Source organism: Crinia signifera, chromosome 6 (genome assembly GCF_055691185.1).
Source record: "Crinia signifera chromosome 6, ASM5569118v1, whole genome shotgun sequence".
Lineage (NCBI taxonomy): Eukaryota > Metazoa > Chordata > Amphibia > Anura > Myobatrachidae > Crinia > Crinia signifera.
In genome coordinates this window covers 276,298,287-276,314,166 of record NC_139222.1, presented here as the reverse complement: position 1 = coordinate 276,314,166, position 15,880 = coordinate 276,298,287, and the positions used below count along the sequence as shown (strand labels likewise).

At 45.4% G+C, this 15,880-nt stretch overlaps 1 protein-coding gene across 1 annotated transcript in view; it reads right to left on the bottom strand.

Annotated features, from left to right (window-relative positions):
• The window catches only part of LOC146009374 (uncharacterized), a 28,417-nt gene that overhangs the window by 5,394 nt on the left and 7,143 nt on the right, over positions 1–15,880 (bottom strand). Inside the window, exons 2-6 of the mRNA XM_083149687.1 lie at positions 7,565–7,602; positions 6,072–6,167; positions 5,889–5,954; positions 4,786–4,874; positions 988–1,097 (exon numbers count right to left, since the gene is read on the bottom strand). Of these exons, the coding sequence (XP_083005813.1) occupies positions 988–1,097; positions 4,786–4,874; positions 5,889–5,954; positions 6,072–6,167; positions 7,565–7,583 (380 nt within the window). The 5' untranslated portion in view covers positions 7,584–7,602. The remainder of the gene's footprint in view (positions 1–987; positions 1,098–4,785; positions 4,875–5,888; positions 5,955–6,071; positions 6,168–7,564; positions 7,603–15,880) is intronic.

Below are 15,880 nucleotides of genomic sequence, written 5' to 3'. Positions count from 1 at the left end.
GTCAACCTAGACATCATCAACCAATTCTTTGTATAATATATAACACCTGTTCTGTTTTACTGTAGGTGTTTTAAGTCAGACCTTTTAGTGCTACTATTACTGTTTATGTAAATGCTTCTGAATGACAGCAACATCCTACCATCCTTCTACAAGAATATATAACCAACTAGGTGATTCATCGCACCACCCGTGCCCCCCCCCCCCCTCCCGCAATTCACGGACCCCCCGCGCGATTCATGTCACACACCCCCCCCGCGCACCCCCCCTCCCGCAATTCGCAACCCCCCTCGCGCAATTCACGCCCCCTCCCACGCTTTGTGGACCCCCGCCCTCTCCCGCGATTCGTGGACACCTGCACCTCCCTTGATTCATGGCACCCCCGCGCCCCTCCCGCAATTCACGGCACCCCTAAGCCCCTCTTTAGTCCCCCGTATAATCACACACCCCTATCACTACCCAGCTTCCTGCTCCCCTGAACCGTAAGCCCCCCCCCCCCCCACACCCACAAATGTCACTGTACTATCCACACTATTTATATACATCTTACTCTGTAACCGCTTTTTAAATTAAACAAAACAATACACACCCCCTTCCACATCATATGCTCTCTATTTAACACATTTCACCTATAACTCAAGTTGCAATACAGACATCTTACATACAATTCTAACCATATTTCTCACAATACAAACGTTCACAAATTAAGGGGGCGCAGCCCCTTACGACGGTGTGAAGAGCGCCCGTAGGGCGCGATGAATCACCTAGTTAATAATAAAGGTGTTTGACCACAGGTAATGGGAAACACAAATTAAGAAGAAAGTCCAGAAACAGGGCATTGTACCTCTCCTGGAGAGGGACATGTTGGGGAGGTATGTCACTGGTACTGCAGTCAGGACAGAACAGTAGTATGATTGGTAATAAAGCCTATAATATAGTCACCATGATTATTAATTACAATGTTAAATATTACAATGAGAGAACACTTACAGCTGCTCATTGTATAATGTTCCGTTGGTCCAGGTCCAGCCATTCCTATCTCTGCTCCACCTTAGACCGATCCACTGATTGTCTATGTCCTTAAATCTGTACAGAAATCTCTGTCAGGAATAGAAGACCGAATATATTAGATGACTATCAGCTGCTCACAGATGTAGAACATGTAGTAATGTAACAATAAGAGATGAGATTATTGGGGTTTGTGAAGGAACGCACACAGACATTGATATAAAGTTAGTTCAAAACCATATTACACTACAGGGGGAATTGTGGAAACCGAGGGCTTGACTCTGCATGGATCGTATATTATTACCAGATATTTATATAGCACACACATGTTCTGCAGCGCTGTACATGCACCTCCTCCTGCATTTGCATTGCTCAGGATCATATAGAAGCAGCTTAACATATTAGGCAGCACAGGCGGCGTAATGGTTAGCATTGCTGCCTCACAGAGCTGAGGTCATGGGTTCAATTCCCACCATGGACCAATCTGTGTGGAGTTTGTGTATTCTCCCGGTACTTGCGTGGGTTTCCTCCGGGTATTTCGGTTTCCTCCCACAATCTGGTAGGTTATATGACTCCCCAACAAAATTACCCCAAGAGTGAAAGCGTCTGTACATGTGGTAGGGAATATAGATTGTACAGCGCTGCAGAATATGTGTGCGCTATATAAATAACTGGTAATAAATAATATACGAACCAGCTATGGATATCCATTACAATTTGATCATTAATGCAGAATGATGTACAGCTTAGGTCTTATATATTAAATACCTACTGCCTTGTTTCAGAAGGGGTAGGAACGGATTGTATTGCGAGTTGATTGCAAAAGCAAAATCTCTCTCAAATGGACAAAACCATGCTGTCTTGCAGGTGGGGCAGATGTAACAGGTGCAGAGTGAGTTAGAGATTTGTATGACTTAATTTGTTTCTGTGCAGGGTAAATACTGGCTGCTTTATTCTTACACTGCAATTTAGATTTCAGTTTGAACACACATCACCCAAATGTAACTCTCTCGTTACATCTGCCCCTCCTCCTGCAGTGCAGCATGGTTTGTCCATTTGAGAAAGATTTTGCTTTTGCAATCTACTTTGAATCAGACCCTATATACTGTATGGTGCCCTTGTGGCAAATACTATATAGGTAAATCGGTGCCACAGGTCTAAGTATGCATGGCACAACATAGAAGCGCAATTACAGGTGCACTAGAAGGCCAATACTGATCAACCATTGGTCAAACACTTTAGAGATATGAAAAAAAGTGGTTACAAAAACACAAATGGGCGCTGTAATGGGGAGTGGTGTGGTGTGAAGCTGCTACTATACAAGGGATTGAGGGTCCCTTAGAGAAAGACAAAAAAAAAAACAAGTACCCTACCCGGCTTGTGAAATAAACACATGAAAAAGTACTGTAACGTATACATCACGGTTGCCTACCTGACCCTCTCCATGAGGGAGACAATGCTCTGTTCCTGGACTTCCCTGGTAATGTGTGATTGCCATCACCTGTGGTGAGCTAGGTCATTGATAAGAAAGGTGTCACCACAGGTGATGGCAATCACACATTACCAGGGAAGTCCAGGAACAGAGCATTGTCTCCCTCATGTGTTTATTTCACAAGCCGGGTAGGGTACTTGTTTCCTAGCGCCCATAATTTAAGGTATGCGATGGGACCCGACCGACGCAATTTTGGGCTATTTTTTAGCCTTTCCCGACAATTAGAACTCGGGTCCATCGCATGCCATTATAATTGCATGCGATGCGATGCGACCGAAGCGATTTAACATTGAATGCATTGTACTCAATGTTAAATTCCTATGTAAAATCGGGTCCATTGTATGCCATTATAATGGCATAGAATGTGACCAATACGATGGACCCGATTTTACATAGGGAACAATGTTAAATGGGCCAATATACCCGATTTTTGATTGTATAACCACCCTGATGGGTAATTTGTATGTCAAATGCTCCTCCATTGTTAACGCCACCTCACGATGAACGTCAACCCGAAGCGTGGCGAGCGCAGCGAGCCCGCGAGGGGCGGTGGTACGCGTCCTCTGACCTTTTTATACCCCCATTATCCACGTCGGCGTGGAGTTGATTTTATATAGTGTGGCGCAGCGAGGGGAACGTGTAATACCTGTGAAGTAATGCGCGTCCGCTCGCCACGCTTCGGGCTCGGTTAATCGCTGCGCTCGCCACACTATATAAAATCGCCGCCCCTCGCGGGCTCGCTACGATTCGGGTTGGCGTTCATCGTGGGGTGGCGTTAACAATGGGGGGCATTTGACCCATCAGGGTGGGTATACAATGAAAATTGGGGTCTAGGGGGGCATTTAACATGGGTTCCAATGTAAAAATCAGGTTGATCGCGTTGCATTTGATTTGGTTGCATGCGATGAACGCGATTTTTTCGGACCCGATGGATACAATTAAAATCGTTGGCGCCGTGCTAGGAAACAAGTACTACGGGTAGCAGCCGCCATTTTGTTAATCTGCTACTTGGTCACTCAATCAGCCTCAGGGACTCAGGAAAAGTATGTGGAGCTCAACCCACACATGTGCTCGGGGTACATTTCCCCATCGTGTCCCTGGAGCTATATATGCGACTACATAGTGTACAGTACGTAGAAAATAATCAAAACATGAGTTGATCCAGAGTGGGATCTGAGACTAAGGACAGTGCATAGAAAGCTGTCGCCGTAACTGTGCTGTAAAGAAAAAAATTCCTAAAAGCTCAGGTCAACCTTTTAATTTTTTGACCACAGCCAAGTCGACATTTTGCTTGTGTCAACCTTTTGTTCATGCTCATGACTATATGGTGTCGACCTAGACATTATCTGTCAGTCATCCAGATACTGAAGGTAAGTAACCCAGGGCACTTTTCTGCGGTTGACGGATGGGACTCATCAGCATGTGGATGACAAGCCCCACTTGTCCTCTCCAGTGAAGGTAGATGAAGATCAGATAATATTAGTCTAATGTGACTCCTATCATCTGATCTTACCAACATTCTGTGATTACTGGAACCATCGCTAGATTCCTAATTCCAAGTGCTAATAATACATTTCCTGCATCACACTCACCAGCTCCTCTGCATTATCTATAGTCACCAGGGATGCATTATGGGACCGGCAGGAGCTCTGGGCAGACGTCCATGTTTTACGCGTCTCGGAGAAATAGTAACATTTGCCCCGGTACCGGATCCAGTCATCCCCACATTGTAAAATACCGTATCGTGCACCGCATTTCTTCTTCCTTTTTTATGTTATTTATGTATGTGTGTCTAGTTCAAGTTACATGTTTGTCCAGTAATCTTTTTTAAGTAATACATTATTAAAAGTTATATTTTAAGAAACCCATTTTTCACTAGGAGAATGAGGGGGATTCCTCATGAACTCCCCCAGCCTCCTGTACATTGTGTAAACTAGATCAATTATTCACGGTTATTCTACTACCAGAGACATTGTTTCTCCATCTATGTACCCAACAGGTTAAACCTAGTGTAACCCTTTCCCATCCTATATAAAAAAAAAAAAAAAAAAAAAATTTTTTGACCATTCTGGATACGCAGGGATTGTCCTGCGCTATCAATTACTAAAGAGTGCCCCGAAAAACAGAGAGTCTTTTTCTTCTTTCTTTTGTCTAACTATAACCACTCTCTTGGGTGCACCTCCACGTCTCCAAATTAAAGGAAAACGTTGTTTCCGACAACACATCCTCTATTGTGGAACATCTATCTACCTTAAGGTCAAGGTATATACCTAGTTACTAAACCTTACTGTAAATCCCAACCTGTGCACCGGTCGCCATTTCCACTTCCCCTTTTCCCTTCTAAAAGCGTTCTGTATGGGGGCGTCTGATAACGGACCTGTAACAAGATAAAATTGGGGAAATACATTAAAGTATCACAGAAAATAAATATACCAATGTTCTTTACAAAGTGGAATGATTCCCAATGACTAGTAAGACTAGGAAGCAGCTGACATAAAGGACAGTGGTCAGGTACAGGCCACGGGCAGAGCTGGCAGCTCCGAGTCTGGCCAGGAAACAGGCGAGAGATTAATAAGTCCCCAAACTTGCTGGATGGGTTTAGAGACTTACTCGTGGCTGATCACATGGCTGCCTGGTACCCTCTGTAAGGTGATTGTAATAGAGGTCCCCACATACTGTACATCCTTCACCTTCCTGAGCATCGGAGCACATTGCCCGCATCCTGAATTCTGCTTGTGCCCACCATTTGACTACTGAAGCCATCTGTCTGCGGTCAGAGCCGGCTCTATCATTAGACAGCTGACTAGGGCGTCAGGATCTGGGAGCGCTACAGTCTGTATATTATAAAATAAAGGATGTCTATAAGGAAGAAATCCTTGTTGTACTTAATGCAGGTAGCGGTGGTGCTGGAAAGTGGGTATTGGTGGTGGCATTGTGGGGTTGTGTGTGTGTGTATGGGGGGCAGTAGGTTGAGGTTTTGCCCGGGACACAGAGAAGCCCTACACCAGCCCTGCCTGCTGTGACCACTTGCCTAGAGAGGCTGCTATCCCCATACCTGCCAACTGTCCCGATTACAGTGTGACAGTGACGCGATTTGAAGACTGTCCCGCTGTCCTTCCCATGGGTCAGTTGGGGGGAGCCAGAGATCATTGCTGCTCGCTGAAAGGATGCAGGGAGGGAGTCAGGGGATGCCCAGCAGCTAGAAAAGCGTTGGGAACTTTGGGTCAAAGTCCCAGGAACACAAAACAACAGGTGTATCTAGGGGAAAAGGAATAACTATAACATAGATGTAGCCTGGTAAGTCCCTATCATCGCAGTGGGCAGCATTACAGATACAATGTGAAGCACAAGGCAAAACAGAAAAATCCATCCATGTGTACATTTATCTTACATAAAGAAGTATTTGTCCTGGATGTCTCCTCATCTTCTCCACGATGACATAACTGCTCACCTGGAACTAAAGAATGAATACAGGTAAATGAGCGTCCTCTGGGCACCGCTGGTCAGTCCTGTCTGTATTACAGATTATGCTCTCATTTGTTTTACAGATAGTTTATAAGATGTTGGTGCTTACCTCTCCTGGAGAGAACAACTGTTATAGCGATCAGTACAACGAATACAACGGCCCCCACCACAATAGCGAGGATCAGACGCTCACGTTTCCATGATTCTAAAATGGATTGGATATAAAAAAAAGTTTAAAAAGTAAAACTTGATTTGAACATGGAGAAACAAAAGACAACATAAAGGCACATCACACCCATCGCATCTAAAACCCCTTTCACACTGCACAAATAACCTTGGACCCTTTTGAAAAACCCTAGTCCAACAACCCGGAATTCCGACCCAGGTTAAAAAGGGGAGTTACGGTAATACCTACCTTCGGGTTAAGTCCCTTTCTTCAAGGTTCCTGGGCCCTCAGGGATTACATCTGAGTTGTAGGTGGATCCGGAGGAACAGGCACCATCTCTAAAAACCAGTTATGTCCAAACTATGGCCCTCCAGCCTTGCCACAGTTTTGCTGTTAGGGAATGTTAAAATAATAGCAAAGCATGCTGGGATGTGTAGTTCCACAACAGCTGGAGGGCCACAGTTTGGACATGCCTGCTCTAAAGCTTTAGACTTCCCATCATGCCTGGCTCCTCTCCCCTATAACCCCGCCTCCATGCTAGGTTAGTCAGTTTATTAACAAGCCCCAGCAAGAAGCAGAAGAGGACAGAAGACAATATACAGGCATAGCATATATTCACTCAAACCAGAGGAAAGAAGACTAACGACCAAAGTCGCATGCCCCACCAACATCAGGCGTAATGGGGTGGGCGCCCTGTGGGCCAGGAACCTCGAAGAAAGGGAGTTAACCGAAGGTACGTTTTACCATAACTCCCCTTTTCTTCTTCAGTGTTCCTGGGTCCCACAGGGATTACATCGGGAATGTCCCAAAGGAGTACATTAAGGGCGGGCAGACTCCTGAGGGGCCACTAAAACTTGGCACCCAATTTGGGCATATACAATGAGAAATGGGCCATATTGGCCCATTTCCCATTGTTAGCTATGTAAAATGTGCTTAATCGCGTCCATCGCATCTTGTGCCATTATAATTGACTGATGATCTAAGTAAACTTGAGAATTGGTCAAGAGAATGGCAACTACAGTTTAATGCTATAAAATGCTAAATTATGCACTTGGGACTCAAAAACCCAAAGGCTCAATATAGTATCAGGGGTATTATAATGGAAACTACTGAGGAGGAAAGGGATCTAGGAGTCATACATGTTCATTCTAGCACCCGCCATATTTGAAAACCAATGGAGTTCCTCTTCCCTGCCTGAGGTGTCGCTGTCTGCTGTAGTGCTTCTAGCACAGTGTGGTCTGTATATCATCACTGATCTATACTATACTGACTTGTGCTAGAAACACCACAGCAGATAGCGACACCACAGGCAGGGAACAGGAACTACATGGGTTTTCAAAATATGGCGAGTGCTAGAATGAACACTATATTAGTATAAATTATATTATTTTACTTTATATGGCTACTATGTAATTAGAGTTTCATCCTATTATTACCTGGTGGAGACTTCATCATGTTTAGGTTTCGGAATAACCTGTAAAGAAAGAAAAATGACATATAAGCAAATGCACCATGGACACAGATACCTCCTGCTGCATCAGAGGCTCACAGCTCATTATACAGGAACGTCATGTGACCTGTTCTATCCCCGGCCTGCTCCTTCTAAGTGAGAAGAAAGGAAAACCTGTGCTCTCTATAGATGACCATCAATGATATAAAATCATCAATGGTGTATGACTGATGTCCCAGGATCTGATTGGTTGCTTTGTCGCAAATAAAAAGGGTGGTTGCTTACACTATTGCCATCAATGACAACCATTGATTGCCACTCCTATTGCTCTCTGCAGCAGCAAGGGACTGACTGAACGGGATGCAGTTATAACCCCGGCGGTCGGAATCCCGACACTTTCTCCCTCTATGGGTGTCCACGACACCCATAGAGGGAGAATAAATAAGTGTGCCGAGAGCAGTGATGCACCGGGCCCGCTGCATGGCGAGCCATCAAGGGGGGCGATCCCGTCCTGTGCATTTGCAGTTTCTTGATAACAGGGACACTGCGCGATTGATCGCTTAAGAGATCACCAATGAATAGAGTGACAGCGAGGATGTGATGTTGGAACTGCGGCTACTCTGTTTATCGTAAGCGTAAAAACTCCTGTTTACAGATGTGCCATCTGCAGCAAGTGTAAGCTCAAGTGGTGCACATATACCTATTGTCTCCTCCAACACCCCATTATGCCCCTTTCAGACCGCACTTTGGAAACGGTATATTGCCGTTTTAAAACGGTAATCTGTGCGGTCTGAAAGGTGCAGATCCAATTAACCGGTTTGAAAATACCGGTTTTTCAAACCGGTTAAAATGCAGGGTCCTACACGTTTCAGACCCGGTATTTTGGGATCAAAATCGGGTCTGAAACGGTATTTAGGACCCAGCCAATGAGCTGGGCCCTAAATTCAGCGCAGTGAATATTTAATGAGCGCTCATTAAATAATCACAGCACTGGAGCCGCCCCGGCCCCCCCCCGCGCACGTCGACACACCCCCCCGCGGGTGTCGACCCACCCCCCGTGCAGCCGCTACCTCTGTTGTGGATCCCGGCAGTGCAGTATGGTCAGAAGCACTCGTAAAAAAAAAATTGTCTTTCAGAAAATGGCTGCCCCATAGGAAAACCCGTTTAAAAAAACTGTCTTTCGTATGGGGGCAGCCATTTTCCAAAAGTCACTTTTCTTATAAGAAAAATGACTTTCGGAAAATGGCTACCCCCATACGAAAGACAGTTTTTTAAAACAGGTTTTCCTATGGGGCAGCCATTTTCTGAAAGACACTGTTTTTCATAAGTGCTTCCGACCATACTGCAGTGCTGCCAGGATCTGCAACCGAACTCAGGTACCGGCTGCACGGAGGGGAGGGGAGGGGAGGGGGGGGGGGGGGGGGAGGGAGGCGGCGCTGAAGGCTGCACTGGCTTTGACCCTGTATTTGGAAAGTTTCCAAAAACGGGTCTGCCAGTGTGAAAAAATCGGCACTTAAACGGTAATATACCGTTTAAGAGGTGCGGTGTGAAAGGGGTTTTACCTGGCAGACCCGTTTTTGAAAACGGTTTCGAATACAGGGTCAAAGCCAGTTATGCGGTCTGAAAGCAGCATCATTTATATAAATGCTTACGATCCACCCCCCCCCCCACCTACACACCCCTTATACACCTTTCACCCCCCCTGCACTGCTTATGTACTATATTCCTATACCCCATGCCTTATTTCTCTATACTTATTAACCCCCACCTACACACCCTTTATATATTGTATACTTATCCCCAATACACCTCTTATATACCATATACCTATCACTCCTACAACCCCCCTTATGAACCATGTACTTGTAACCCCCCCCATACACAGTATGTACCCTACACACCTCCCTTATATACAATATACCTATCACTCCTACATACCTCTTATAAACCATATACTTGTAACCCCCCATATATAGTATGTACCCTTCACACCTCACACACCCGTTATATACTATACCCTGCACCTACACACACTCGTTATATTACAGAAAGAAAGAAAGAAAGAAAGAAAGAAAGAAAGAAAGAAAGAAAGAAAGAAAGAAAGAAAGAAAGAAAGAAAGAAAGAGTCAGAGTCCGTAGAGATTGTGGAGGGTTCGTTCAGGACATCAATTTACAGGAAACCCACCGATCAAAATTCGGTCCTGTTAGGACTCCCCTTTTCCCAAATGTTACGGGTGGTAAGGATAACATCAGCGAGAGAGGCCTTATAACCGTCATTAACAAAAATGGGGACAGATTTTATTAATCGTGGATATGACCAAAATGAAGTGGAAGATGCCTTACATCAATGTTTGACCCTGGACAGGAATCAGACACTATCAGGGGTCAGTAAAAAGGATCAGCAGAAGACATTGATTTTCCCGACCACTTTTTCTATTGCTTCTACTAAAATGCGAGATGTTATGTTAAAAAACTGGCACATCTTGGAGACGGATCCAGTGATTGGGCAATTTTGACAGGAGAGACCATTGTTTGCCGATAAGAGGAGTAACAATTTAAAGGACTGTGTGACCTTTTCCGATATTAGCCCAATGGTTATCGTCAAAAATGGGAGCCAGCATCTGGGAGCCCACAATCAGATGCCCACATTTGAGGGCTTTTGGTGTGGTTGGAGGATGTTCCTCCCTGGACGCTGTAGCAGGAAGCAATGGCATCATAACACTGACTGCGTGGCGTGCTGTCCCTCCTCCAGTTCTCCCAGCACGCGCTGCGTCGGCTGGCGGAGGCGGAACAGACAGTGAGCACTGAGCCGCCCGCGTCACGCTGCGGATCATGTAGCAAGGACCAGCACATACATTCAAATAATTCCGCTATTTATTCAAAAATAAAGCATAGAAAAAACATAAAACTTGGTCATAAGACCATTAGGTACTTAACGGGCAGCAGATGAAGACAGCCATGACATCCGTGAGCCGATCAACACCCTGACAGCCCGTTTCGGTGCCCATGTAGCGAAACGGGCCGCCAGGGCGTTGATCCCTATGGATGTGCTGGTCCTTGCTACATGATCGTCCTTTGGATTTATATATAGTATGTAGCCATGTGATTTTACATTTACATTTCAAATATAAAGTGAGTTACATAGTTACATAGTAGGTAAGGCTGAAAAAAGACTTGCGTCCATCTAGTTCAACCTGGTATAGATATCCATTGCTGATTTAGTAGGTTCTGATATTTTACAGACAATTTATATTTCTTATTTGTACCCATGGATGTTTTTCTCCAGTAAATGTTTGTCCAACTTTGCCTTGAACGCATTTAATGAGCCAGCCGTTACCACCTCTCTGGGAACAGAGTTCCAGAGTTTGACTGTTCTGACCGTAAAGAAATTCTTTCTACTAGCTGAAGGATAATGATTAATACATATAAAAGGAAAGAATAGGAAACCTTAAGAAAGAAAATACACGTTGGAGAAAAAAAATGGTTATAAAAATGTTTACACTCTTCTCTGAGAGTATTGTGAGTCTGTGGGTGTTGGAACCTATACTCTCCCTACATCTAGCGCCAAACACCATCGGGCGGCGTGGAGGAAAATAACGGCTGGTGATTCTCGCTGTTCTCCAGAACCATCCACAGGGCAAGCCCACAATAGATAGAGGTAGGGAGAGTATAGGCTCTAACAGCCACGGATTCACAATACTCTCAGAGAAGAGTGTAAACATTTTTAGAACCATTTTTTCGGCTAAAGCGACAGTTGCATTTTCTTTCTGCTTCCTATTCTTTCCTTTATATCAGGCATGTCCAAAGTCAGGCCTGGGGGCCAATTGCGGCCCTTGCTGTAATTTCAAGCGGCCCGCAGCCTCCAGCTGGAAGCGGGCAGAGCATCAGATGTGGGAAGCACAGCAAAGGACACTAAAGGTGGGGCCTCGGCGAGGGCGCCTTTACCTTGCTGTCTGCTGCAGTGAGGAGGTGCCGGCCGCCACCTTCAGATGTGTTTGGTGTCCTACCCCTGCTGCTGCAATCGTATATCGCCCTACTCCACAATCACAGTGACATCAGTGTTTGAGGGGGGAAGCTTGCTCCCGTAACATGCAGAGCGGAGGAGAGCAGCAGCAGGAGCCCAAGCATCTCCTGTCCTTACAGTGCCTGCTTTGCCTCTCCGTCCTCTGGCTCACACAATGGGCTGGGGGACATACAGTGAATGGGGGTCATACAGTGAATGGGAGACATACAGTGAAGGAGGGTCAGGCTTGAGGACATACAATGAATGGAGGCACTGATAGACATTAAGATAAGGGGGCAGGCTGGGGGACAGTGAATGGGTGCAGAGTGGGGAACATACAGTGAATGGGGGTCATACAGTGAAGGAGGGTCAGGCTTGAGGACATACAATGAATGGAGGCACTGATAGACATTAAGATAAGGGGGCAGGCTGGGGGACAGGGAATGGGTGCAGAGTGGGGAACATACAGTGAATGGGGACATACAGTGGAGGAGGAGGGGCAGGCTGGGGACATTCAGTGAATGGAGGCAGAGTGGGGGACCATTCTGATGTCATTAATGATTCAAACAATGTCAGGCTGAATGGTTGTGTAATATACTTGGAATTACTTTCTAATGTTTCACTACCTTTTTTTCTTTCACAGGTTCTTCTTCCGTTGTCTTTCACCACAAGAACTGTTCCATTTGCGGTAAGTATAAGTAGTTTATTGTATACTAAGTAATTAATTATAAATATGCAACATTTAAAACAGTTGAGCCGTCACAAATTATGCACCGGAATAATTACAATCAGGGTTATGCGACAATACATTACATAGTACTTTTCGTGCAAATTCGGTATTAATGACTCAGTAGTTACCTTCAACTCTTCTTAAATTAGGCAATTAAACATAAAATACAACCATGTTTTCACAAATTCATAACATGTCCATTACAATTGAACCCATAAATAGTATAATACAACCAGCTTTATGCAGTTACGGTACACTGTCCTCCCAGGGTTCTGGGTCTCCTGTTCCTCAGATCCAGCTGAGGAAGCCGCTGAGTATATACAAGGCGGAGAAACGCGTCCTGGAAGCCTGATACAGCCCGGTACCAAGATCCCGTCACGCTGTAATTAACAGCGCCTGTTTACCGCTGAAGTTTGGCGAGTTATCCTGATTTGTATTCTCAAAGGAGCCCTAACTCCCTGGACACTTGTCACCTGGAGCCGGTCAAAATACAACAACACAAGACTGCTCAGATATAGGAAAAGTGGACTGGGATCTCCATGATCCATAAAAGGATCCTACAGGATAAAAATCATTTGATACGGGACTGGAAACTATTGCCGTTTTACAAATGCCTCAATATGCCTAAAAATACAGCTAAAAGCCTCATTCAAAATTTATCGCTCTGCACAAATTAAGTTGCATGCAATATATGTTTAATGTTGTTTGTCTTGTTTGTCTATTTGAGGGTCTATGAAATGTATAATATGCTTTTTTATTAAAATAAGTGATATCACACAAGAAATTGTTTTAAATTGTGCTTTGTGGTAAAGCAGCGCCACCTTGTGGTAGTTCTCCATCACCTCCCAGGTTCTCCTGTTAACTAACTGGCTTTATAGTTTAGTTCAACTGCTACTTTGTATCAGGCTGGTAGAAAAGTCCATTAAATAACAAAATATTAGTTGCACCCTACAATCTGGGATCCTCAGTGAATTTCCTCTCTGAAGTAGCAATACTTTCGCTACAATGTACAATTCTGTAATCCGGAGTATAATGTGTCACTAGTCTTGTACCTGTTGCAACTGGGAACAATGTTTATGAAGAAATAAAGCACCTCCTGTCAGGCAAATATCCGGAGTAATTACAGCAACTTGTTTCCTTTCACAGGAAGGGATCTCTAATTCATTATCAGTCTATCTGTGTTCCTATCTCTGGACCTGCTGCGACAGCATTTTGTCACATCTTTTACAACAAATGAGCCATTCTTGCAGTTTCACACTCTGTGGATTTATATTTTATGAATAATCATCTAATCCCTGTAGCATTTATGTATGCAGCTTGTCTCACTCTCTGCTACGTGTAACTACTGTGGCAGTGGGCTGCAAACTTCCTCTCCTATGCCTGTCACTGTCGCTGGAATAAGATGCTGTAGTAAGTAACTTTCTTTCAAGCTAGGCTCTTCCCCAAATGCTCTGGGACACTGCTAAGAGCAAAGTCCTGCGATGGCTTTCTTTTTACACCTCTAGTGAGACGGCAGATGATTTACTATTATGCAGAGCTTGATCTTTTCCCCAAGTCTATCAGCGGTGGGGAGGGCCTGAGTGCGTCACCGCAATCTCCTCCCACCAGTAGTCGCCTACGGTTGGTTGACGATTCTTACAGGCCGCACCTCCGTTCCTCAGCCTGACAGCGCTGTCTCACTTTTTCAATGGCTGCTGCGCCTGGACCTCCCGTTCTCCTTCTGATGAAGGTGTGCCCGGCATCCACTACAGCTCCGCCCAGCGCCGGCCTCCTCTTACCCGGCTGATGCTTGTGTCAACACCTGCAGCTCCGGGACCGCCCAGCGGCGTCACGCCTCCTGACGGACCGGGATGCGATGGGAGCCTGCACCCGGTCACCGGATCTCTGCCCTGGGTAAGTGGTACCGCTGCAGCCGCTCTCCGCTTCCTGTAAGCTGCGTTGCTCTGCTTTTTACAGCCACTCTCCACTGCTTCTAAGCTGCGTTACTCTGCCGTTACAGCCCCTCTCAGCAAAAGACCCCAACTGTCAACGGCTCCACTCTTCTTATACCCCTCTCCTTTATTAGTCCCTTTTTTAACACATTAATGGGTCGCAGAGGCTTCTCCCCTACTTTGCAGAGGATATGGGCCAGTCCATAGCCTTCCTGCTTTAGTAGAACATCTGGACTAATCCATTATAACTGGATTAAGGGGTATGTTAGATTCCCTATCAATGTCTGTTGTTAACACCCATGGTCTCTATAAGTCTTATTCCCTCAGTGAGGGACCAAAGTTCACTTGTTTATTATGTACACATTACTACATGTTCTGGATACTCCCCTTTCCTGGTTCTCATCCTACCTATCTGATCGCTCTTTCAGTGTTCGCTTCTCTGACTCTACCTCCTCTTCATTACCTCTGTCAGTCGTAGTTACGCAAGGCTCAGTCTTGGGTCCTCTGCTTTTCTCAATCTATACTTCCTCTCTTGGCAAACTAATCAGCTCTTTCGGATTTCAGTATCACTTATATGCGGATGATACTCAAATCTATCTATCAACCCCAGAGTTGTCACCAGTGGTTTTGGGCCGAGTATCTGAATGTCTCTCTGCCATCTCATCTTGGATGTCTTCTCGCCAACTCAAACTCAATATTTCCAAAACGGAATTACTTATATTCCCACCAGCCAAGAACAGTTACCATCCTGATATCTCCATCGCTGTTGACAACTCGACAACCTACCCTACCCCACAAGCTCGGTGCCTAGGGGTCATCCTCGACTCTGAACTGTCCTTTTTTCCCCACATTCAATCTGTCTCCAAATCATGTTACATGCATCTAAAAAACATATCCAAAATACGACCGTATCTCACACAAGACACTACCAAATCTCTTATCCATGCACTCATTATATCCCGCATTGATTATTGCAATAGTCTTCTAACTGGTCTTCCCAAGAACAGAATCTCGCCACTGCAATCCATTTTAAATACTGCTGCTAGGTTGATCTTCCTTGCAAGACGCTCATTGTCTGCTGATCCGCTCTGCCAGTCCCTCCATTGGTTGCCTGTATCTTAAGGGCCCTACATACGCAGAGATGTGTGCCAGAGATACATAACGGGAGATTCAGCACAAGAGATTTCACTCTTGTGGCTCATTTCAGACAATGAGCCACATACAGAGAGATTTGTGTCAGAGATTCAAATTGGGAGATTCAGCACGGGAGATTTCAAATCTGTCACGACTGTCACAGCCGCACATGCCATCAAACTGCACTGTGTATGTGTGATATCTCTTATATATTTAGCCAGATCCGTCACTCAAAAGCAGTGTAGGTAATGGTGGGCGGGGTTCCACGGGTGATTGACAGGCCCATCCACCGTTATCCACAATGCAGAACCTGCATTACAAGTTCTACACATCCTATGTCCTACACAAAGCTCCTGCCCCTTACTCTCCCACCACTCCCCATGTCTGGCCAAATACCACCCAAACCCCGCCCCACGGCTGAACACCACCCCTTCCACCCGAGCACACCGACTGTGACCCAGGAGCTCCGTACACAGGAGGACAGCGTGCACTTTGGCAACCAGG